Here is a 26,038-nt window from a genome sequence, read left to right on the forward strand (position 1 = left end):
GACAATGTCCTGAGACATCAGCAGTTTAGATTTTATAAGAAAAAAATTTAAAAACAGCTTAAAGCTCACACAAACATTTTTTAACAACCCACTACTATTTGCTCAACAAAACTGAAGTTTTTAATTATACTGTAGACCAATTTGGTCATCACTCCATTTCATCATGGAGTGATGAAGTGCCTGTTCCCCTACTACATTTATGGATGTTATGCAATGATATTACTATTGAGAGGTGGGGCTGCAGCTTATTCTCCCCCTCACGCCCCAGCTTTAACATTTCAAATGTGCTTTAAATCAATGTCATTAATTTTAAGTGGATTTTTTCATAACAGCCTTCACATGACAGACCTCACAAATCCTTCAATTAGAACAGTGTTAACAGTTATTTTTCCCACCCTAGGAAAAAAATACTTTTGGTGGGGATATAATTTTTTGTCTTTTCATCAAGCTAGTATTCACTTCGGGGAAGGAATCCTAGCAAGTAACCGCTCTCAAGAAGTTTAAATTGTATCTGTCACAGGGCACTAAAAAAGCCCAATTTTTAACAAAACTCCTGGCTTCATCAAAAGTAGATTCCAGAAAGCAGCAGGGCAGAGCACAAAAAAAAAAAAAAAAAAAAAAAAAAAAAAAAATTTAAAAAATCCCCCACAAGCACAAGCAAAAAACAGTGTCCCATCTCCTTTCAGGAAGTGAATTACACTTACTGTGTTTTACAGCCTACAAGCTGCACAGTGATTCCGTAATTAGGAAACCTTTTGGCAGCTTCAGGCCTAACAAGGTATGGACATGACAACGAAGCTGGAGCGAGGGGGAGGCAAACTGATTTACTGATTTTCCCTTTGTCGTCGTTATGTGCAAGGGCAGCACCGCGGGAGCTCAAAGGAGCCAAGCGGCCCTGAGGAGCTGCCAGAGGCCCATGCAGAAGCAAACCAACCTCGGGCACGCCTGGGGCGCAAACGCCAAGGACGCGAGGAGGCACGGCTGCATGTGGGACACTAACGGAAGACAATAAACTCAAAACACACACGCACACCCCACAATGCCCCCCCGGAATCTCTCTGCGCTACTCCCGCCGACTCGCACTTTCTCTACACCGCTTCACCCTCATCGCGCTGCCTCCGCCTTTCCCCACGGCACGGCAAGGACCCGAACCCACCACTATCGCCAGGCAGACGAGGCCAGGGCATGACTCCCCGCTGTCCCGTCGGGAGCCGAACGCCACAGAGCGCTGCCCGGCCGCCGGCGCTGTCACCGCCTCATGCGCCCGGCCCCGCGGGCACGCATGGGGTTTCCCTCGCTCTCAACCCGCCCGGCCAATCAGCGGGCGCGGAGGGCGGGCACGGACACAATTGACAGGCGCGCCAGCCAATAGCAGCGGGGCAAACGTGCCCGGCACGCGAGAGCTCTTTAAAGCGGGCGACGGTTGGGCGAAGACGGGGGATGTGTCCGGCGCGCGCGCCGCAGCCGCCGCTGGAGCCGTTGGGACGGCGCGCGCCGCTCCCGCCCTCAGGGCGGGCGCGCGGCGCCGCCTCACGCCCGGCGTGCCATTCCCGCTCCATGGCAAATGGGGGCCGGGTCGTGAGCGCGCCCTTAACGTTTTCAGAACCTGGCTGGTATATCTTTTTTTGCGTCCTGAGGCTTTTATCTGCTCCGAAGTGGCATATTTGGGCCTTTAGGATGTGATCTGGCATGCACTCGTTCTTTAGGGAGTGTTTAGTCTTGTTTACGTCCGTGTTGACAAGTAATACCGAAGTGAAGTATCACTGAATTAAAAACGGAAGAGACCTCTGGAAAAGCCAAATCTAGCCTTGCAAAGATCTCTGGAAAACTCACATCCAGCCTATGAACCAGCACCATCATGTCCACTTGACCGTGGCACTAAGTGCTGCATCCTGTCTTGCACAGGGATGGTGTTGATGACCTCCCTGGACATTCTATTCCATTCCAATATTTGATCCCTTCTGTGAGGAAATCCTTCCTAACGTCCAACCTAAATCTCCCCTGGGTGCAACTCAATCCCTGCTGGCTCAGTTACTGTTTAAGTCTCTTGGAAATGAGCCCCATGAACCTCACAACAACTGCAGCCGCTCCAGGCCAGTTGGGCTGGAGGCCCTGCAGGTCTGGCCCTGCTCTTGAACTCCCATCACAGCTCCTTATGGCTCACATAGCAGGGCACACATCAAATGTACCAGGGTTAATATGGTTTGTGGGATTAGCTTGCAAGTTCTTCAAGTTGTTATCATAATGTTGTGGCCTCTTTCCCCCATTTAGCAAATTAAAGTCTTTAAAAACCAATATGCTTTCACCAAAAACTTCTCCCCCTCCCTTTTCCTAAGGTTTACATGCTCAACTGCACTTAGTAATAAGGCAGAGAATCCCTGAAATTTTACCTTCAGGACATGCAAATTCATCTTTATTATGAGTATGTTCTGGAGCTTTTAGCAATCTCACTTTAAATCTGAACTGCCACAGAATTGCCACATTGTCATATTTGACATTTAGTCATTGGAGTTTGCTTAATTTTCAAAGATTTTTTGTCCTTTTATTAATAATGGCATGTTACACTAATTGTGTAATTTACAGATGGTATGTCTCCATTTAAAAGTTCTGAATGGCCAACATACCAAAGCTATCACCTTCAAGATTAAATTTCACCACCTTTTCATTTGAGGTGCCTGTTTGGTTATTTTCTCCCCCTACATCTAAATCAGCCACAAAGCCTCTCTTAGGAATCAGTTTGGGGTATATTAAGTCAAATGTCAAATTTGTGACATTTTGACTGCAGCTGTGTGTCCCTGTTACCTTAGAGACTGCTCAATCCCTGGCTGAAAACTCCATGTGTCTCAGCTGTTATTGGTGGTGGGAAATACTGAAGGAATGCAGGCAATCTCTTTTAGATGAAAAAAAAGAAAAACACCCAAACCCACGATTCCTCAGCATTTTCTTTGTATTTCATAGAAGTGACACCTTACTGAATAGGTTGCCATGTACAGCCATTTCTGGAGTACAGCAGAAGGTCTCAAGGAAAACACACAAATTTGCAATCAGGTTTTTCACTTTATGGCATGAATAAAAGAGAATGTAAAAATCACCGAAAAGTATTCCATGTTTATAATCTCTTATTAAACATCAAAGGTGAACATAGGAGCTAAAGACCCCTCCCTTTCTGAAAGAAATTCATGATCCTTTTCTTCCTCTGTTCCCCATGTGCTAGTTGGGTATCAGAGTTCTCAGTGCACCCTTGCCCACAGGTGTGAGCTGCTTTTCTTTGATGATCTGACTGTTCACTATAATTAGGCTTTACTAAGGACAACTGTTTATAACCTGTATTTTTCTTGGATTTTGCTGTGACTCATAAGAAAATCTGAGTTGAATATTTGAACTCTTTTTCCTAGTAAGACACAATTTACAGGGGAATGTAATATTTTTTACTAAATTAAAAACTATATCAGATAACATCAGGTCTTCAGAAGAGATTTTACACAACTGAAAGTTTTATTCACTTGTTTTTCCTGAACTTTTATGAAAGGATGGGAAAAAAGAACCAGGCCCAAAACATGTTTTAGTATTTATCACAGCATTTTTTTTATTGCTCTACTGAATCAGTACCTTAGGACATAGCTGTTTAACTTTCAAACCTGATAAACAGAAACTTATTGTAGGATTATTGTACAAGAATTACAGCATAATTTACCATTATATTATTATTGCAAATAATATACTGTTTGCCCCAAAGCTTTATACAGTTCCTTTTAACACTGAGTTCGTTTCCTCACTAATGTCTAGTTGAAACTCTCACGAATCTGATGGATGAGGAATAAGGGCAGAGTCTTGCCAAAAATATGACATAGATTCCTTTGGTTAGATTTGAAAATGTGAAAGAGGTCTTTTTCTTACACATTTTATTTTATAGCACTGCACCAGACAGTGCTTTTCCTTCTAAGTTATTTTAGGTAGCTGTAACACAGAAATCCTTGATATTTAACTTCTGTTTTATTGGAATGCTAGCAAGTCCCACCATACATATTCCTGGAGTGGGTTATTACTGCAGTTGTAATATACTTTAATAGAAGTATTAGATTTTTTTTGTCAGAGTAAATTTTACTATGGCCTGGAGCAGAAAAAGAGGGTATGTAGTATTTCTCTGCACTCTGACAGGTTTGATATGTAGGTAGGAGAAAAGGAACCAGACATCCTTTGAAGTTTAGACAAAGGTCTCTGTAGAAAACCTAGACATAATATGATTGTAAATCTAATTATAGTAAGCTGTCTGGAAAGACTTCATTTCAGTCAATCAGTCCATTTTATTGTGGGTTTCACTTTATCAAGCACTGCAGTGCTTGTTTATTAGGATCCTCCTAACAAGGCATCCTAGTGCCTAAAGGGTCTTTTTTCTTGAAAAACACATTTTGTTCTCATTCAGCTTTCCGCCTTAAAAAGTTAGAATATTTTTTAATTATAAAATTACAAGATCTAATATTGCTGAAATGAGCATTTGGGGGGAGGAAACAGAATATCAATTGTAGAAAAAAAAGTAATACAGATTTCCTTTTTTGGTAAACCACTTCAAGACACATGCCACATGATTTTAAAATGCAATGTTAAAAGATATACAATGAAGATGAAGAAATGGATCCTGGAGCAAGTTCTGTCTTCACTTTGATGAGTACAAATGTCAACAATTGCACTGATGTAAACTGAATTAAATCAACTTTAACCAATATTGCTGAGTGTGGAGTGATGTAAAATGTGCATTAACAAAGTGTATAAAGTCTCTTGTCTTGTTTTTCCCCTTATTACATCCAGAACCATTGCTTTCTGTTTTCTCTAAACACTTGGGCCCTTCACAACAAAATCCATGCCTTTATCACTGGGTAAAATGGCACTTTTCTGGCAATACAGCTAAGCCTGAGAGGGAAGGAGCAGAAGGGAACTGCTGAAAAAGTAACATCACAAAGGGTTGGTGGAAAAAGTGGTGAATGTCAGGAAAGTGAAGTGAGGAAAGGACAGGAAGCAGGGAAGGGCCAAGGGAGACACAGAAAATCCTGTCCTACAGCGCTGTGGTCTTTTGATGTTCCACCGTCACAGAATGCTTTCCAGACTGCTTTTTAAGCAGATGTTTCGAAAGCATTCTGAAACAGAGATATATAGGCAGATGTTTCAAAAGCATTCTGAAACAAAGATATATTCTCTTCACCTCTGTGGAGGAGGAATTTAAGAGGATTGTCAAGAAAATGGCTACTGCCTCAACAAGCTTGAAACCAGAGTTTTCTTCAGAGAAAGATGTGAAACACAAAGAACTACAAAGCAGGCTTCCTTCTTCACACCACTGGTGTCTCAGTCCTCACCGAAGGGATTGGAAAGTTCAGACACAGTTCCCTGCTCAATGTTTTATTTCTCTGAAAATATTGCTAAAAATACTTGAATTCATGGCAGTTTCTGTGAAAATCTTAGAGCACATCTCATCACTGAAATTAAATAGGTGTTAAACTGTAAAGTCTTTGGTCATACTGGATCTAACCTAGACATTAGGTGGAAGTTTATCAGGGAGTCCGAAGACTTTTATATCACATTAGCTTTTGAATACTAAATAATTATGGAAATAAATTACATTGAGTGCAACAGTGGACAACAAGATTTCATTGTACTTTTCCTAAATTTAAATATTTAAAATATCTCTTGACTAATTTGAAAAGTGGAAACAGTTCAGTGTTTCTTTAGGTTGCTCATACTTGGCTTTGAATTCCTGCTTATACTGAGAATCCTAAAAGGCATTGATATATCCAATTCACATTTTCTAAATTTGCAGTCCAGCTGCTGTGAGCTGCTAGCTAGTTTTTTAAGTCAGGAAACTCTGGACTGTCAATACCAATTGTAGTTGAACAACTTACAATGCTTCTGTGTAATTTTCTTTGTTAGAGATATAGTGGTCTGCTTGGAGACACAATTAAGAAAGCCTGAAGCAATGTTAGCTGTCATTTTGGGTGTTTCTTTCATTTATATATATACACATTTTTATATATTTGTCTCCTACACACACACAGAATACCACAATTTCTCTTTAAGGTTTCTTATGGTATTAAGTAGAGCTAACAGAATGATTTTTAAATGCTTTTCTGTATCTAGCCTGTCCTACAAAACCTAGTGACTCAACTAAAACTGCGGTGAAAAACCCTAAGAATCACTAACTACATCGTGGGCTATTATATACTATAGTAATAACTATAGTACTAACTATAAAATCAGTGTTATGCAACTTAACTGTTCCTTCCTGATTTCTGGTTAGATGGTACACCAGTGAAATAGGAATTCAAAACCAACGTCTCTAGACCTACTGAGAAGTTATATCGACTTAGTTAATATCTCTCTTACTCGTTCTTTAAATGCGGGTTCCACAGTTAACTTCTCAATTTGCTGGAGACCGTGCATTTTCCTGGTTCTTAAGAGAGCCACTAGGTGGGAGTGTGTTATCTTAAAAGGCGCTTGGTCAGCCGCGGCAGTTGTCCTTTTGGAGGAGCTCCACTCCTCTTTCCCTGGCAGCCGGGAGATGCTGCGACTCTCTTCACACCTCTTCAAGTTGGTGGTGGTCAATTTGCCATTTTTCGACGCTCGTCTCCACACTGGACGCTGGGGAGACGCGGCCTGCCTCGCTGCACCTCTGGCCCGGCAAAGGCAGGCAAGGCAATGAGCTGGGGCAAGCAAAGGCAAAGACTTCATAGAATCACAGAGAATCCTGAGTTGGAAGGGACCCACAAGGATCATTGATTCCAACTACTGGCCCTGCACAGGACACCCCAAGAGTCACACCCTAGGCCTGAGAGCATCGTCCAAACACTTCTTGAACTCTGCCAGGTTTGGTGTTGTGACCACTGCCCTGGGGAGCTGTTCCAGTGCCCAAACACCCTCTGGCGAAGAACCTTTTCCTAATGCCCAACCCAAACCTCCCCTGACACAGCTTCAGGCCATTCCCTCAGGTCCTGTCACTGGTCAGCACAGATCAGTGTCTGCCCCACCTTGACCACTCACAATGAAGCTGTAGATCACAGTGAGATCTCCCCTCAGTCTCTTCTTTAGGCCAGCCTAAGTGACCTGAGCCGCTCCTTATATGACTTCCCCTCCAGATCCTTCACCATCTTCCTGGCCCTTCTTTGGACATTCTCTAATAATACTACAAGTGCCATGCTTCAAAAAGTCTGTCTCATATCCAGACAAAGAACAAAAGCTAATTATGTAGAAAATCCCAAGAACCCTGGGGAAAATAGATTCAGAGGATCACCTCGCTAACATAAAAGCTAATAATAACAATTTTTTTAAAAACCTTTGTTAAAATATATTAAAAGCTAGGCATTTGACACAGATGGAACTGAAAGGTAAAGAAAAGATCTTTTGAGGAATTAGGCTATAGGAAAAAAAAGGTTGTAGCAATATTCAACACAAAAGTGATAAAGCAGTTTTCAAAGTAGGCTAGTTCTTTTTTTAAAAGAACAGAGCCTCCCATTAGTTCTAAACTGAGAATACAATAAAAGGTACTTTAGTACAGATGAGTAAATTCCAAGTAATGACTGAAGGATGTGTGTGTTCAACTCTAAAAATCCAGGATGATACTGTTGCACTAAGAAGTGTAATGGAGAGGTGTAATGGGGAGTAAATTTTGGAGGGCAGCCATGGTACTAGAAATATGGTGCCAAATGAGCTGTTTCCCAAAGTACAACTTTGTGGAAACAGCAAAAACTCTGATTTTCACATCAGGAATATCTGAGCTGTAAGACTGTAAATGGAAAAATGTACTGCAAATGATTATTTATTGTTCCCTGTAGTACAAGAAGGGGAGGGACAACAAATTTTTTAAAAAGTGCTTTTTCATATATCATAATTTGCCTTGCCATAGAGCCTTTCAAAGATCAGGCTGATAAACTAAAAATGAAGTAAGGTACATTCACACAGGGTAAGAGTATTAAACGTGATGAAATGAATGAAAGCTCTAAAGCTGGAAGTTTGCAAATTGTAAACTTCTGAGAAAATATCAAGAATCCATCTGTACCTGTACCCTGTCCTCAAGTGTTCACTGTTACTCATCCATGGAGAATGATACTTTGCTGAACTGACTTCCACATGTTGCCAAGATCATTCCCAGTTTCCTCTGAGGGTAAAAATCTGGTCCTCATCTATAAGCTCAAGGTGCTCAAAGGTAGGAAAGTTATTAACAATGTCTGCTTGTCTTGCTGCAGCTCTGGATTGAAAGTCCAGTTTTCCTAAATAATAATGGGAGTAGGTTTGCTCACAGAAAAAAATCTCAGAAGCCACATGAAGGGAGCATTGCCTAGACCAACAGAACATTTGGTAGAAATAATGGTGGCAGTGCAAAACCATCTGTAGACAGCTGCCTGTAAAGATGTGAAAAACTACAAAGAAAAAAAACAAAGCTGCAAAGTTTTTGATGTGTATGATTCTTCAAATCATAATTCTATGAAAAGTTCATTATTACTAGGGGTTCATTTCTGACCACCAGTATTAAATTTCACAGATTTTGAAGAAGTCAGGGAATTGGTGGCAATATTTCATATTTAATTTTGCTCTCTATGAAGACAGTAACAAAGCTCCTATTGGTTTTAGCTGGAGGAAACATAACCCAGTGATGCTGTTGTAGTAAGCCTGTAGTGCTACTTAATTATAAATGTAATGCTATAACTTTTAACTGTGCAGTCGTAATTATGCAACTTTTTTTAAGGAATTTCTCTCATGATTTTTTTTTAATTAGGGTCAAATATTTTTTGTATAAATAGATGTCTTGTTTACATCCCATGTTCCCCTCCTGCTCAGTTATATACTGAGCTCACAATGTCACAACTCCACTGTCTTTCCCATAAGAACAGACTGTTGCAAGCACAGATTTGTATTTAATTGCAGCATTAAGTACTGTCTGTTAAAGAACTTTCAATGCAAACATTCCACAAAATGAAAAATGCAAACTAGAAAATTACTGAGGGAAAGTAACTTCTATAACTGGTTTGGGTGGATATTTTCAGCTTGCTAGTAAAAATCTCTTTGCAAGTCATAAAAACCTCATTATAATTTTGAAATACATTTCATGACTATGCACCAGCTCTACTGCCTGTGCAGTTCTCAATGCTTTAACAGTCTTAGTTACTGGAATTGCTCAAAGACATCAGAAATAGAAATGCTCTGTTCCTTGCTGGAATTTCAGTTTATCAGCCAAGCAGAATTACTGCTTTCTCCAAGCAAGTTTTTGAAAAGACATTATACCGTGTCTACACCCTGTCTGTCAATACATGATGAAGTTGTCATTCTAAAATAGTTTCTTGTACACTGGAATGGCTCTTTCTTGCATACAGTGCAACCAAATGTACTTGCTGCCAGAAACTGGGAGTAGTAACTAAAAGAATACAAACAGCTGTCTTTACCATGCAGTCATCCCTGATAAATGACTGAGGTACTGGATGAAGAAATGTTATTTTTACCTATTTGTCAAGGTCATGTCCTCGTTTATTACACGTTTGGATTTCCAGAGGAGCTGAGGTTTGTTTACATCCCAAGGTTGATGAAAAGATGAGTAATGGGCTGTAGTAACATGACTGTGGATATCACAGGCTACATCTTCATGTATACTTCAGGCCATTGCAACCTTCCACACTTGACAGTCTGAGATGATCTGCAGTCCTATGTGAGACCTTCAGGCTCCTCTTCCAAAATTTGAAATACTTTGAAAAGGACTCCTGAGATACCGTCAGAGCTGCAATCTGTGTAACTCACCCAGGAATAAAATGAGGCTTGGGATGGAATTGAAACAGTCTGAAGTGTATCTGCACAATTCAGATCTCCTGCTTCAGGTGAGCAGGTATGACTGCAATGCAGGACAGGGTCATGAAATGTTATCTGCTCAGGCTCCAAAAGAGACAGAGCTGGGATAGATGGTGGTGTACTGAACAGTTCCCTCCCCCTAGGGCTAAATGCACTGTTCCTTTTTTCACAGCCATGCTGTTTCTGGTTCTGGAGGCAACCAAGCCATCCTTGGCTCCAGGCTACGTACACAGTGCATTATCATGTCATTTAGACACTAAATGAAGCGGTTGAAACCAGGTGCCTCCCTTCTCCTTAATATTTACTTGGAGCTACCTACAATCCAGTCTGCAAATATAAATAGCAAGTTACTCTGTTTAATATCTAACCTTAATATTTCCAGCAGGAGTCTGGGAAACTCCTCATTATCTTCACACCCACATTTCTTCATTTTTGATTAGAACTAATTATTAATTTTTTCCTTCCATGTAGTAGTAGCAGACCCACCCCTCCCTCTGTTCATGTGCAGTACTAAATGGCATTGTGCAGGTACTTTCTCCAAAACTACAAGGAACATGGGTGCAAATCTCAGCCTATGCACAAGCAAAAGGTGGCTTGGCAAGTTAAGCAGAGCATTACCTTTCATTTGAATGTATTCTTAATTCCATACTATAGTATGCCTTCTTAGCCTCACAGAGCTCTGGTTTCACAAGCACAGAAAATGCCTTGTGGGGAGGAACCATGCATTTTATTTATTAGGTATGTCCAATGCAAAAAAACCTACAACTTTATGCAAAGATCAGCCAAGTCCTGGAAGCAGCCAGAAATCAGAGATTATTATTTTCATGGTTATAGAAATAGGAAAGAGTTAAAAAAGAGGCACTGTAGCCAATAGTTTGGGAGGTACAGCAGGTTACCTGCTTTAATTAAGAGTATTTGTTACAATGAAAGCAACAGTGCAGTAAAGAAGCAGACCTCTGATCTAACATAATAGTCTCTCCCTTATTTTTACCTGAAAATGTTATGAATGACTTCCAGAAATGTCCCAGTCTTAGGAATTTCTGACTGCATCTAGAGATCTGTTTCCCATTCTGAACATCACGGGGGCCAATAGAGAAGTGACACCCTCCTTTGGAGATCCCAGAGGAGCCTGTTCCAACACAGAGTGGACAAAGAACCATTTTGCCCTTCTAACTCAAAGTCACAGGTGTTACCTGAGTTGATTTAAAAAAGAAAAAAAAATCAGTAATCACTCTTCTGACGATGAGACCAAAAATTTAAAAAAGTGAAGGGTAGCCACCCCATTTTAAGGGAAGGTAAGTAAATCCTTTTAATCTCTGTTCTACCATGCAACCCCCATGCAAACCTTCTAAACTCCAGCTGGGCACAGGAAGGCAGACACAACACTGTGCCCTGCATCTGAGTCTTCAGGCACACACTTCTGCATTCACCACACTTAATATGCCCTGCCCTTGCAAGTAAAATAAACCTGCATTATCTGCCTGTCACATTCCCACTGCTTTGATCAGACCAGGCACCAAGTTGTAGGTGTTGTGATATAGTTGTAGGGGACCGTGCAGCTGATTTGCTCCGAATCACACTAGCACAGAGCAGTCACCAACAGTTTTGCAGTTTACAGACACACAATACAGAAGAGGCAACTTCTGAAACAAAAGCTACACAGCTAAACAAAGTTCTCTTATTTAAAGGGAAAACTTAAAAACACTACAGAAAGTCTAACAGAAAGTTTTCTACCCTGTGAGACACAGAAGCAGTGACTCCAAATCCCCAGTTTTGTGACGGACAGAACTGTGGCACTGGAATCAATGTAATACTGACTTAAGCCTCCTAAAGGGTTCCCAACTTTCCCCCCTTCTCCCACAGTCTCTCAGCTCAGGACCATATTCTAAATGTTTTCTTGACTTCCAAGCTGAAGCTACATCACACAACACACCAGAATAATTTTTTTTAAAGAAATTATGCCTTTAAAAGCTTTCAAATACTTTTAGTGTTCCATTCCTGCAGGAGAGGAGATTGTTTATTCTACCAGCACAATGCTCTGGAAGATTTTTGTAAGGCTGACAAGAAACTGGAATGCACTACAGCAAAGAGCTTCAAAACTACTAAGCGTTTCTATCTTCACTTCTCATTGGAAAGCTCATTCATGACAGTTAAGTACTCAGGTGAATCAAGTCCAAAGCTATTACAAAGCATAATGAGGAAATGCTCCGAGTCACCCGAGAACTTCAATTTCAGTGGATAAAGGAGATGCTAACTAATGACTGTCTAACATAGTTCTGTATCATCCAGTGGTATGTGATGCTTTATTTAATGTGAGAACATGCAACAAGTAATACAGCACCATATAATTTCTAGAGATCACAGTTCTGATGTTTCTTGTTGCTGCATTTCGCATTCTAAAACCTGTCTGGACGATGTCAAGTCACACACAAGTTTAATTCCCTCTTCCCTACCCCCTCAGCCTTTAACAAGTATTACTATGATTTTGTTTTCATTAAAAGCCTCAACAGTATTTATATGTAGCATTCTCCTTCAGCAAAGGAGAATGCAGAGTGAAATCAAGCAGCAGATGACTGTTCACCACAGAATGAGTAATCATTTATGTTCCAAACTAAAATAAATGTAACAGAAAACCAGAAAGCATAATGTTCTAATGTCTTCATTTAGTAACTTACCTTTTTCGTTCATTTCTTTTAAACAAGGATTTTCTAAAAACATTTTGAACCTTACTCATTTTATTTTTGTTTTCCTTGGAAAGCCTGAAGTGAAACATCTATCCTTTAACCCTGATGTCTTCACTGCTTGCCTTTTCCAGTGGCACAGAAATACTCCTTCTCTCCTTACACTCCTTCATTACGTATTCTGGTTTAACCACACAGCTTTTCAAAACAGTCTCGACTATAATGAGCTGTGGCTCTGGATTTACACTCCCCATCACCATCACTTACAGTTACCGATGAACAATTTCACTTCTAAGCACACACATTTCCCCAACAGCTGAACTGCTCCACAGTTTTCTGTGTTTTTCTTATTATAACTAGCTCCTTCATTTCAATGGCATCACAGTTGAGCTCAAGTCTGAAATGTAATGCTCTAGCTAGTGCTTATTTTTACTCAAGTAATTACAGAAAAAAAAGTTGACACTGACATTTACCAAAATATTTCAGAGCACAAACACCACCCGCTGAGCTGAACATGAAAATTCATGCCTGTTAGTCTTGTTTTTCTCCTCAGAGTGTGACTGATTTGACTCATGCCTGACTTTAAGAAAATTTCCAGATCTTTGCTAGAGCTACAGTTGGTATGAAAGATGCCTAAACATGCAGCTGAATTTCTGCTCCTATGCCATTGTTACTTGTCTTTGATGAAAGGATGCAGCAAGACATTCTAGACCATTTCATAAGTAAGTTTAAAACTTTATATGCTGAAGGAAAATTCTCTACTAAAACATCTGAAAGCCTGCAAGGAACTGCTTTCATTTCTTTTGTAGACACCTATGAAAATCCCAGTTTAGTCAATCTGGATGCTTTTTTCTCCACAGTGTTAGCAGTGCAGGAGGACAGGTCCTTTGATACCGAAGCTAGAGCAGGAATATTTCTCTGCCTTCCAAGAGTCCCATGGTGTGATTCGGTCACTGGTCATGACCCTGTTGTTTATTGTATATGTGGATTGTAAGAATTACTGGAATTCTTATAAATCTCAATTAAATAAAAGGTAAAAGAAAAGCCCACCTGTAATCAGACACCATGTAACTGCATGTTAATGGCTTGTTCAGTGCCCTACTGCGATACCTTAGAGTAATGCTACAGCATTATACTCAATTTCAAGAGGTCAGTAGACATTTTTAAATGAATAAAATTTATATAATTACAGTTTTGACTACAGCTCATGCCTTATTCACAGCAAGTAAAAAAACCACATTGGGGTTTATGTAAATATTACTAATGCATGTGCTATGAAAAAGTAACTCATGTTAATTAAAAAACACCTTAATTTCAAAAGTTTACCAGAAACAGTTACACTGAGCATTGCAATCTTTCAAAGCAGAATAGAAGTTGTTTACAAGGATCCAGCAGTAATTGATATCCAGCTGCTCGGAGCTGGGCTGCCGACTGAACATGTGAAAGCTGGGCTGAAATCCCCTATTTGATGGCAGCAGGAGTCATGCTGCTCTTTCCTATGAGCTGGAATTTCACCCCAGTCTTTACATTCTTTGTCGAGAATGCTGGTGGAGCAGCCAGAAGATGATGATTAGAGAGTAGCTAAGTACACTCTCAGTTCTAAAAATCCAACCTTCAAGCATCTGCAAGGTCTAGGGGAAGGAGGAGGGGGTTTATAGCACAGTTAAAAGGAGTCTCTCTAAAAATGGGCAAGTGGCCATTTCAGCAGCAGAGCTGATGGCAGGACACTGCACACCATTAGAAGAAGTAAATCTGGGGTTGAGTCTTTAGTGAAGACACCATCATATTGCCCTTTAACTAGGAAGGAAGGCAAGCACAGCATGTGAACAAGTAAGCACACGTATGCACACAAGGCATTCCAGGAGCTGAACAATTTCTCTGCATACATAAAAGACCTTGCTAAGAAAAAAAAAAAAAAAAAGTAGCAAAGGTTTTTAGCATTTAAATAGTTGCCTACATGAACTCGATTTCAAATCCAACTTTACACATTCTTGATAAACTGAAAGGCCTCAGCATTGAAGATGAAATGTTTCTAGCACCAGCTACTGCCTTGAAAGTGAATACTTACAAGAGATGAGTACAGGAAGACATGTTGTCTTTCACTGAGAAAGTGTTTTAAGGCAATATCCAAAATGACAATACAGCCACCATAGAAACTGCTCCAAATGATCCCTGATACTTTACAGCACCTACGCAGGTTCCACTGCTGAGGAAAGATCGGAACTAAATTGGTGCCTGCTGAAAATGTCCCAACATCTGTACATCACTAGCTGACATAAAGCAAGCAAATTTCTTCCTATAGCTCCTAAATCTCTCAGTAGCCATTTATATTAGCCACTATCACTGGCAGGGAAACTGGTGAGGAATTGCCCTCTTTCCTTATCACTAACCCAATTAAAAAGTTGCTCAATAAGGTAGCAAGTGTTTACACAATTAATGCAAACGACACATTTCTGAACATTTCCCCAAAGGGAAACTAACTGGTCTGGCCAAATGTGCTCCCGCAGCACCCAGCTCAGGGTTGGTTTTTCTTCTTTGCTCTCAGTAAAGAGTCAATTTACTTGCATTTCCACCAAGGAGTATTTTAGGAATGGAGACAGTAATTTCTGAATATATACTATATCTATAAAAGGAAGAGGTAAGCAGTTTGTTCTCCATTTCCATAATTTTGTGGAACTCCATCATCCATTTTTATTAATAGTTATGGCACCCAGGTATGCAGCTAAACAACTGAAGAACATGAAGGATGTTATTAGAATCATTTTTGGCTAATGATAAGGAGCAGAACTGCATCGCAACCCTACTTTTTCCATGATTTAAAGGTGTGTTAAAATGTACCAAGATTTTCAGGAAATCTGTTATTTGGCTTACACAGTAAGCTATGCCTTATGCACCGTGTTCTAGACAAAGTTGTATTTTAAAATGGTGCACAAAGTTAAGAAACTTTACATGATGCCAGTGAGTAATGTGTGCTTTCATAAATACAGTAGTATACATCCTATTTACAGACGCTGGATGAAAGACTCCAGGGAGGCTGTTAGCCAGCCATCCACAGAAAGAAGGGAATGAAGATGGTGGGGAGTGTGGTGGAGGGTGCCACACCTAGGCAAACTATTGACGCTAGTCCCACAAGCACCGACGCGAGGACGCTCCTCTGGTCCCGAATGATCATCTTCACGGTCTCACAGAACTGGAAAAAAAAAAAAAAGGCAAAAGATGAGATTGAAAGAGGAAAGCTTTGGCTGCAGAGCTGTCGATGCCCACTCTCTTGGGACAGAGCAGCCTCGCTCTCACACAGGTTCCCCGGAGGGAGGGGAAGAGCTGGACTGGCACCGCATCACCCCCAGCATCAGCCCCGGTAGTGCCTGTGGCTCCGGCTAGAACCTGTAGCTTCAGAGCATTTTAGAAGCGTATTAATTGTTCTACTGATTCAGCTTCGCTTTCCTCGCCGCTTGAAGCCAGCTGAGGCCAGGCTCGCCGCCGTCCCGAGCAGCTCGGCGCCGGCGGCACTGCCCGCTGCGGGAGGAGCGGCATCAGCGGCGGCCAGGCCGGCGGGCGGGACCGGCACCCCCGCCCGGGGCCCGCGGCCGGGCCGGCTGCGGGGAGCGGGGCCGCCGGGGAAGGGCAGCGCCGCCGCTGGCCGGGCCGTACCTTGTCGGTCTGGAAGCTGACGGGGGCTCCGTATCGGCAGTAGGTGACGAAGTGCTCGCAGTTGTTCCAGAGCAGGCTGTAGGCCGTGGCGCCCACCAGCTTCTCCGCCCGGCGGGCCGCCTCCTCGCTGGCCAGCACCTGGTCCTCGAAGAGCCGGTCCATGTGGTTGACCAGGATGCTGCCGCCGTAGGCGAAGTCCTCCACCGTGTCCACCCGGACGCTGGCCGTCCTGGCGATGACGCCCAGGATAAGCCGCTTGTTGGTCACCACCTGCTGGATCTGCCGACGGTCGCCGGTGATGGAGGGCAGGATGTCGGGCATCAAGTGGGCGACGCGGTTCTCGCCCAGGTAAATGCCGAAGTGGATGAAGAGGGTGCGGGGCACCTCCAGCAGGTCTCCTCGCTTGAAGCAGCTGGTGTCGTAGTAGCCGGGCGCAGGCGGTGTCGTTTCCCCGCCGGAGCCCGCGGGCAATGGACGGATGTGGACGAGGAGCATCAGCTTCTCCAGCAGCAGCGAGGCCGCTTGTGGCACCGGGTTCTTCATGGTCGGCGGGGAAAGCCTCAGTGCCTCCGAGCAGCTCCTGGCCCCCGGCACCGCTTTTCTAGGCTACCGGCGGGGCGGGGCGGGGCGGGCACCCGGGCCGGCCCACCGGGAGAGGGGCGTGTGGGGAGCGCCCGCCCCGAGGATCGGCCGGGCTTCACTGTGGGGCGCAGCGTGCACCCTCAGCCGGCCCGGCGTCCCTCGGTTCGGCCGCGGCGGCGGCTCGGCCCTGGGGATGGCGCGGTGCCCGCAGCCTGGAGCCACCCGCAGCTCCGCCCCGTCTACGGCCCGCGCTGCCCAGGTAGAAGTGCACGGAAAAGTGCGGGTAAAGCCCTTCACCCGCCCCGGGGAGAGCAGCGAGGGGCTCCCGGGACCGCAGCCACTCCGTGCACCTTCCCCCGCCGGCGGGACCTGAGGGGCTCCGGGTGCCTGCCCCGGCCGTCGCGGGGGACAAGCGGCGACCGGATCGGATCGGGGGGGCCGGACGGGCGGCCGCGGTGCTCGCACGGCGGCGGGACTGGGGAGGGAGCGTCTGCCTTCCCTGAAAGGAAACAGGTCTCCAAGGATAGCGGCAAGTCACATTTATAAATGAACTCGCCCCAAAGGTCCGCCAGCTAAGAAAGAGTGGGAAACGGCGGAGCGGCATTCCCGTCCGTTCAGTTTCATGCTAATCCATTATGCAAATGGGTAAATCCTGGCAACGGAGCGCACAAAAGAGCAGCCCTGTCAGGTCAACAATGCCGCCCGATCGGGGCTCGGAAGTTTCCGTAACCAAGCAGGTTCCCGCCCCCTCGGGGATGGCGGGATGATGGATGGGACAGACATTCATTTTACCTGGAAGATGTCAGGGCGCGGAGAGTGGCAGGGGAGGCGGCCGTGGCTGCAGCCTTTCACCGAGTCCCCGCCGCCGCGGCCCGGCCCGCTGCCATGGATCTTTGTTCGTGCCGCAGCCGCTCCGGCTGCAGGGGGGAGCTTTCGCCTCCGAGAAACGCGGAACGGGTGGAGGGAGGGGGAAAGAGAATATGTGTGTAAGAATGCTGGAGAAGTTTGGTGGAGCACCTTCCTTTAAACTCGGGCAAACACTGCAACCTCAGAATGCCAAATACGAAACGGGGAAGCGGGAAGAGGAGCGATGGTGTGTAACAGCTTGGCAGCTCTCCACAGGCAAACCGCGTTGAAACAGTAGGTTATTTTTCTCTCCTCAGTCACTTCAAACTCTATGGAACACGAATGAGACCTCTAGACCACCCCAGAGCTGTACAAGCCCTTTGGTCACACCAGCAAAGAAGAGTGTGTTCACTATCCCTTTTCTTTCCATTAGCAAACAACTCTGGTATGATTTGGAAGGCAAAGGGGATACAAAGGACCCAGCAGGTGAGAGCCTTCTACCCTCACAGATTCTGAACCCAGGTTCAGGATCTTGTAAACATAAAAGTTTATTGATGAACCAAAAGCAAGTTTTCCCACTTCCTCAGTGAAGAAAATATTTCAGGGGAGGGGGTTACCTCACTACTTGTCAACAAAAGACAATGGCTGGTGCCCTTCTGTTTCCTCCTGCTTGGAGCAGAGAGCAGCTCCCTGGGAAGCTAAGACTACCCTCACCTTGCTTCATCTGCAAAGAAAGAGCCCCCCCACAAGCTCTCATTCACAGGCCACAGTCCCCGCACTCCTAACAGAGTGATCAGGCCTTTGCGATTTTCTCTAGAGTCTCAGCCAAATTTTTATACAAGAGGCTTACCCCTCTCAAGTCCCCTACTTCAAATCACATCACTTACAAAAGAGAAAATACCTTTTAGATGTAGCTTATGATGCTTGTACAGGAACCCTGCAGATTAGCCACCAGACACACAATTTTATAATTAAACCAGAGTATTTTCAAATCCAGCTGTTAAAAAACATTATTTTAAAGGTTCGAGGCTTTTGCTACTAGTAAATAAAAGTGGAGGGAGGAGAAGGAGGAACTTCTCATTTTTAACTAGTGCATTTTTTTTAATGGATGAGGGGAAAAGAAATTTAAACACCTCATTTTCATAAAGGGTCTCACCGATTTGGTGATGGTCACAGCAGGTAGTCCAGAGCTGGAGGCACAGAAGGTTGTCGGACTCCACAAAAAGTCCTGGCACAGAAATATTCCTGTTTCCCTCCTGTGTGGATAAGCACCATTCCTGCCCTGCACTGCTGTCTCAAGACTCCCCCTCTCCCCTTCCCTAAAGCTGTCTAGGGAGTGTCTGGATGGTCTTTGCTGAACCAGGCGGCAGAGATGCTTCAGTCCTACAGCTCAGGTTTCTCTTCCCTGTCCAAAGGTAGGCAGAGGAATTCAATTAACTCCCTGGCAGATACAGACACTTCCCAATGGGATCTTTCACATGGAGGCAACCTTTGTTTGTTTTCTTCATGCCAGTTAGCCTTAATCCCAAAATCACCAGGGTCCATTTCAAGTAAATCCAGAAAGGAAAGCAGGATGAAACTGAAGAAGAGGAATTGCCATGAGAAGCAGACTCAAAACCTTACCTACTGCATGGGAGGGCTTCAAAGTAGTAAGGTGAAAGGTGTGACACTTCTGCTGTGTAATTTCCTCATACCTCAGGGACGGAAGAGCTTCCTCTCTCCCTCCCCCCAGCCACTCACTCACTCACTCACTGGCCCAGAAACCCCAGTGAACAAGCCCAAAAGGCATTACAGAACAGATGGGTCTGTGGAATCCACCCAGGTAATGAAAGCTTCGCGCTACCTTGCAACTGTCGTGAGCATTACTTTGTGCAAAGCACTTAGTACAACACATCAAAGTAATTCCCGAATTAAACCATTCAAGTTCTTAAAAAACAACCTGCAACTCAACATTTTCTGCTTTCAAACCCAAGGGGCTGCACTTCTATTACTGTTAAACTTCTACAGTGCAATGTAAAGTATACTTACCATAATTTTGCATCTGAAAGGGGAAGAAAACAAGAAAACATGTACTTTAATGGAAAAACATCTCTACTGGAGATGGCAAAACTAAAAATATACATTGTGCATCAAACACTGGCACATATTCTTAGGTGACTTTTGTATAATAGCTTTTGTACTTTAGTACACAAATTTAAGTGGGAAAATCACTCTGGAATATTAAATATAAACCCCAAAACACTGAGGAAGTATTTGTTTGGACTGTTAAGTGTCATGGAATAATTTAATGATAAAGGCTATGCTTTATTTTTGAGAGTTAGGCTGAGATGCAGTAAGGGAGCTGTGAGAGGTAAGAATGCAGCCTTTGTTTAGCAGTGCAGATGAGCCAAAGTACAAAAACTTAAGTGAGAGGTGTAAGCCAGTTTCCATTACACTGAAACTCCTGTATTAGAAGGAACCTTATTTTATGCACTAGACACAACTATTTCCATCCTGCTCTCACAGCTAACACAGTAGGGAAAAGGCAGGAAAGGCGGGGAGTTGGAAGGGTATGTTCTTGCCTATATGAGGAATAGACCTGGTTTAACAAGCAGGCAAAATGAATTTTTTAACTTGCTGAAGTTAGACCAATGCTGACTGCATACATGCTCACCTTTATGTGTATTTTACCAAACCTCTCTCAATTAGCTTCACTTTCAGCAAGCTTTACTTTCAGATCATCTGGGACTGCTGAAATAAGGAGAGGTTCATGAATTCAAAACATATTAAGATACTGAAGGAGAGTAACATCTTTGAATAGGGCTTTTTGGAGGACATAATTTGCAAGACAAGTATCTGAAGAGCAAAGCCATTTGGTTTAAGCTGGTGTGCCAAAATAAATAATGGACAGAAAACATGTTTGTGAAGGATAGTTTAATGACTTCCAAAAGGGCTACTCCAGAGATAAAAAATAACACCTTTGTATTCCAACATCCAATCCATTTGAACACTACCATTCCTTTCAGCAAATTACAGCTTCCATTACAGAGCTGTAAGTGACCAGCTCTCCAGTAAATGGTATTATTTACTTTTTTGGTTTTTATATTTAACAAAGATTAGGGACAGAACAGAAAAAATCTGAACCAAGAAGGGAACCAGCATGACAATGCATGAAATTGCAGGCAAGTGAAACAACTCCAAACAAAGAATTTCTAAACTACGTATCACTCTCTTCCAGAAGAGGAAACCACATAAACAACTAAAACAAATTTATACTTTATTAATGTTGACTTTTATTCAGAAACTTACTGCATACACATTTCCAGAGTCACTTAAGCAGCATATTGAGTGAACTGCAAAAATTTACTGTAGCCTTTTTATCCTTCTAGGTTTGCTACTGAGGTCTATCACTTTTTCTTTTTTACTTCTCTCAGTATGCTTCCAAATTATTAAGGAGAGTTTTCTAACAAACAATGACTGTAAACATCATAAAACCTGCATGCCATTTTCCCTTTGAAGTTATTAACTTGGCCTTTTTTCTGCAATGAAGTAATGACTTATTTTTTACAACCTAACAATCATGTTCTAGACATGGACGGTACCTATGACTAGCTCAGGCAATAATTGTTTAGATGGATAAAGCATTCATTTATGATGCTTTCAATTCAAATGAACAAAACCACAGAAAACGTGGGAACAATTCACTGCACAGTCCTCATTAGCAAGCAAGAGGCTAGGAAATTAATAACAGTGATATACAGCACTGGAAATTTAGGAATTAACAGATAGGTTAGGTGACAATTAAAAAAGTACTTATTTCCATAGTTTTATCTGCTATTAGTAATGTCTCATTTTGTCAGCACTAAACAATTAATACAATCTCCTCAAAATAAACAGAAAGATTAATTTCTGAATATAAAATGCCTGAACACATGGAGTAGTATTTTTACAGCTTCTGCAGAGAAAATACATTTATCAGAATTTCCACCGTGCTATTGTCCCAGGAAATTTGATACAGATTTTTAAATCTTTTCTTAATGAGATGAAGAAGTTCAGAAGTATCCCAATTTGAACACGCTAATCATATTGTGCAGGAAGGGAGATGGAGAGGTGATAACTGGGAGTCCAAAGAAAGACAGAGTACATTGAATTTAACATGGTTTTTCTTCACAGCAGAAGACACCTTTCTGTGGAAAGGGCAATGCAAATGACAGTCAAATAAACTTAATCCATGTATGACTCTGCTGCACAAATCAAGGATTTAATAGCCCTGGAACAAAACCACCCAGCCCTGCTTCACCCCTGCCAGGATTACACCACCACAAGAAGGAGTGAGCAGGCAGACTCTCCTTCCCTCATCTTCAAATTTATCACCACACTAAGATCTGCAATTTACTACTACTCAGTGCTTTCAACTTAAGGATTAATTAGTAAAAGATATTGGAAAACGCAATAAAAAAGTCTGTCATTAACCAGACAAAGTGCTGGAAGTTTGGTGGATCACCACCAAAGGTCAGCATTTATGACCAGTCACTGTATAACAGTACCAATTATTACTTTTCTTTATTGCCCAGCAGGGAGAACTGTTCCCCAGTACCAGACAGTGCTGCCTTCCCAGCCGTGCAGAGCAGGCTACCCAGCCTCACTCACTGCACAGGACACACACAGCTGACAGGACAGCAGTCCCAGTGGTTTCCAAATAAAGGATGAGAGAAGGAAAAGAGAGATGGACGGAACAGGAGGTAATTTCCATCTTGAAATAAAGATTATCTTGCCTTGTAATTAAATGTTATGTTGCAATTTGATTAATTATATTTTTCAGGAAATAAATTGATTCTTCATCCACTGTATTATCTAGATAGGAAATGTTATCAGACACAGACAAAGCTATTAGTCTGGTATTACTCAAAACATTTGCCAATCTGTGCCATATAGCTAAACCTGTGAGAAATAACTGTCAAATTTCTACTCTTTAACCTTAAAAAAAATTCTCATTCAAGAAGCCAGTTCTTGTTCATAACATGCTTTTATACCACTTAGTGTTAAAAGCACATATATTAAACACTTGTTATTCTATCAGTGATTTTAAATCAGGAACATTTTTAATCTGGAAATCCAACAGCATTTGTCCAAGTGCTTTACCCTGTAAGAAAAAAGAAACAAACCAACATTTATTTTACTATCTAAACATACTATCTTTTAAAAGTTTTTTTTTCTAATGGTTTCATATGAGCGTTTTTCCTATAATCAGGGTGAGAATTCATTCTAAGTTTCTTGAGTTTTCAAGCATCCAAATTTGAATAGACTGAACAGTTTCTTCCATTTATTTGGTACCTACTGCTAAAATCAATTAATTTGGGGTTCAATTCTATCTATTCATACATAGCATCACCTCACTTTGCGAGCAGTCTTCTTGACTATGCTGAGATTATATGCACACGAGCATTTCTGAGCCTATGAAACAGCTATGTAAACCATAGCATTGCTCAGGATCTCATCTTCAGGTTTAGATATTTTAAATATTTAATACTCAGATTGTACATTTGCAAAAAAAATTCTTACTTTCAGATTCACATGAAATCATCAATACAAAAGACCTCATATCCATCTGCTTTTCATGTTTATACACATTATTTATCAGTATTTTAACTATAGAAGGGATAGGCTAAATGAGTTGTCCTACAGCATGGTTCCTGTATATACTTGGAAACAATCAGAACTGTCTAGTAAATCTGCATTTTTCAAAATGAGAAATAAGTTTCTGATATTAAATTCTGCAATTAGTTTATGATAAACTAATTTTGCTGGTGCATCAAAAAACTGGTGGTCTTTAAATCAGTACTGCTCTTTATGATGTGCTATCTTATTAGTGCACATCTTTTTCACCAAATATTCCAAATCTACTTTCCTATGTTGTTTTCAAACCTTACAAAACTAAATAAATATATTTATAGTTAATAGTTTAATTTCCTGTTAATAGTATCTATTAACAGGAAATTAAAAGGAAGTAGAATCAAACCCAAACCTCACAGTTCCAGCCCAAAAGCTGGTTATGAAGACACACATAAAAGATGACTTAAAGATGACATTAAAATGATGGCTTTGATACATGCCTGAGGGTCACTTCTTAGGGATGCTATACCACCACCACCAAGGGAATTCTTCAGAACAAAATTTAATCCATGGATTCCTGGTAACTCATATCTGTAAAATAAAAACTGCACATTATTTGTCAGCAGATTTTGAAAGAAACACATGTAGAGAACAAAAAAAAAAAAAAACAGCATGCAAAATTTTCATGCTTCTGATCACATCCTTTTCATGCTTCTGATCACATCTCACTGCTGAGTCAAAGTCCAAAAAGTAACAAGATTAACACAAGGCCTTACTTGCCTTCTTGTTCCTTTCTCTTACTCCAAATTACTAGCCCTTAATAGTTTTAAAGCTGGACCATAAGGTAATCATTCTCCTCTATTCAAAAATCGCCAATTTCTAATAGGGTTGTTCCTAGAGTTCTTTCTTTCTGTGAGTTAAAGTTGGTATCTGAAAGCCAGAGGTTGAAGATCCAATATGAACTTGGGTAACACAAGGGGCAAAAGAAAATATTTGTATTAGCTCCTAGTTCTGATACTGAAAAGTACAATCACTTAATTCCTGGAACTCACTTTTGCTAACAAATGCTGCCAGCTAATTGGAAAGACACCCTCTTCATTACTGAGAAACCTCTGTGAGTCACTACATCAGCTCTTACGACAAACAGATAACTTTATGGCAAATTCAAATCAGAGCTTTCCTGGAGCCATGCACTTTGTTCAAATAAAACTTTATTTTAGTGTGACAGACCTATGTTTCTGTTCCATCACCACTGTAAGCATTTTTCCATCCTTGCTTCTGACTGGTGCAGTTCCAATTTGGAAACTTCCGTAGCAGTTTGGCAAACGGCTCTGTGGTTTCCTATTGTTTCAAATTCCATAAATAGGTCTACAGTATATTTCCATTTGCCTCTCCTTGCAGTGTTTTACCATCTTCTTTCTATTGGTTTTCTTTGGTTTTGCTTTCCTTCAATATTTTCTTCATCCAAGTACCTGATAGCTTTGCTTTAATTCCATAGGAAAGAATTTAAATCAGAACATCATCAAGCCATGAGGAATTAACAAAGATGATATCCAATTTAAATCCTGCTTCCTCCAACATCACTTACTTTGCTTTAGTCACCTACCCGATCTTCACTTGTTTGGGACAGATTCTTTACATCTTTCCCCTAAAAGAGGCGCAATTTCTTGCAGTGCTCTTACACTGCTGATTTTATCACTTTGAGGTTTATCTCTTTCAGCTCCTTTTGAGCACTGTGAAAACCATGGCTGTTGTTGGTGCTCACAGCCCTGTCTGCCCTTTTATTTTGGGCACATGACTTAAACCTCTCATAGAAAGAGATGATTCTGCTGAGCAGCCTGGCAATCACTTCAGTTCTTGTTGTAGAAAGCAAGAAGTCATCGGAGTGTCCATGTCTGTCTCCCAGGCAAAAAGTTTCAATGAGTTCCTTCAACTTTTTCACTACCCCACTCTTCATTAGTGTTAGTATTATTAGTCATTATTAAGAAAAAAAAATTGGTGTTGGTGTTCTGTTACCCTTTCTCAAAAACTAGTTGACAGGCACCATTATCATGCTTAAAGACAAATCCACTGGGAAGGCAGGAAAGTAGATTAATCTATCAGTGCTCATTTAGACAACAAGAATATGAAGAATAAAGCAATTCTACAAGAAGTTACCTACCTAATTTACTAAATTTAATACCATAATCAACTATATGGCACAACCCCACCAAATTTTCTGAAAAACTAAATAAAAATTTCCAATCACCACATACCACAAAAGCCAGAGATCTACCAAAGCAAAGCACTACACTATGAATTTTACTCTGAAAAGCTGGCAAAGACTTCCAGACAGCAAAGAATTTCACAACTGGAAGAGGTCTTCTCAAGAACTAGACTGATGGAATTTTGATTCCTAATAGCTCACCTCTCAAAAGAAGTGTCATGAAAATCAATCAGGAAAAACAAATCAGGAGAGAAAGTTCAGAGCATATAAATGCAGATACATGTAAGTGAAAGAATTTCATTTCACTTTCTGCAGTAGTTTTGGCAGAGGAAATATGCAATACAAGCAACAAATCTTAATTTGGAACACTATTACATGGCATATTCATTCTATTTACTTTAAGAAACTATTTACAGTGGAGTAATGTAGCTAAAATGAGAATTACAAAATAATACAGCATGGCCAACATCTTCACTATTTTAAGGCTTGTCTGTAGCATATGAGCATCCAAAATATTTCCACAAAGAATATAAACTTGCACAATAAAAGGAAGAAAAACTACTATAACAATTATAATAGTCTTAAGTAGCAACAATACATTGACCAAAATGCTGGCAGGCATTTACTCAGCATAATTAAACAATTTAAGCTTAATTATCTG

The 26,038-nt window shown here is 41.6% G+C and overlaps 2 protein-coding genes across 2 annotated transcripts in view; both read right to left on the bottom strand.

Moving 5' to 3' along the window:
- The window catches only part of LOC128949917 (probable RNA-binding protein 46), a 28,056-nt gene extending 11,351 nt beyond the window's left edge, over window positions 1-16,705 (bottom strand). The window contains exons 1-2 of the mRNA XM_054294813.1: window positions 16,152-16,705; window positions 15,603-15,690 (exon numbers count right to left, since the gene is read on the bottom strand). Coding sequence (XP_054150788.1) covers window positions 15,603-15,690; window positions 16,152-16,694 — 631 coding nt within the window. The 5' untranslated portion in view covers window positions 16,695-16,705. The remainder of the gene's footprint in view (window positions 1-15,602; window positions 15,691-16,151) is intronic.
- Window positions 16,706-21,697: 4,992 nt separating this feature from the next.
- LOC128950474 (uncharacterized) overlaps window positions 21,698-26,038 on the bottom strand; it is a 56,713-nt gene continuing 52,372 nt past the window's right edge. The window contains exons 19-20 of the mRNA XM_054295354.1: window positions 23,672-23,762; window positions 21,698-22,701 (exon numbers count right to left, since the gene is read on the bottom strand). Coding sequence (XP_054151329.1) covers window positions 22,627-22,701; window positions 23,672-23,762 — 166 coding nt within the window. The 3' untranslated portion in view covers window positions 21,698-22,626. The remainder of the gene's footprint in view (window positions 22,702-23,671; window positions 23,763-26,038) is intronic.

Source organism: Melozone crissalis, unplaced genomic scaffold, assembly GCF_028551555.1.
Source record: "Melozone crissalis strain CALT ecotype California unplaced genomic scaffold, PUWL_Pcris_2 ptg000006l_1, whole genome shotgun sequence".
NCBI classification, from domain to species: domain Eukaryota; kingdom Metazoa; phylum Chordata; class Aves; order Passeriformes; family Passerellidae; genus Melozone; species Melozone crissalis.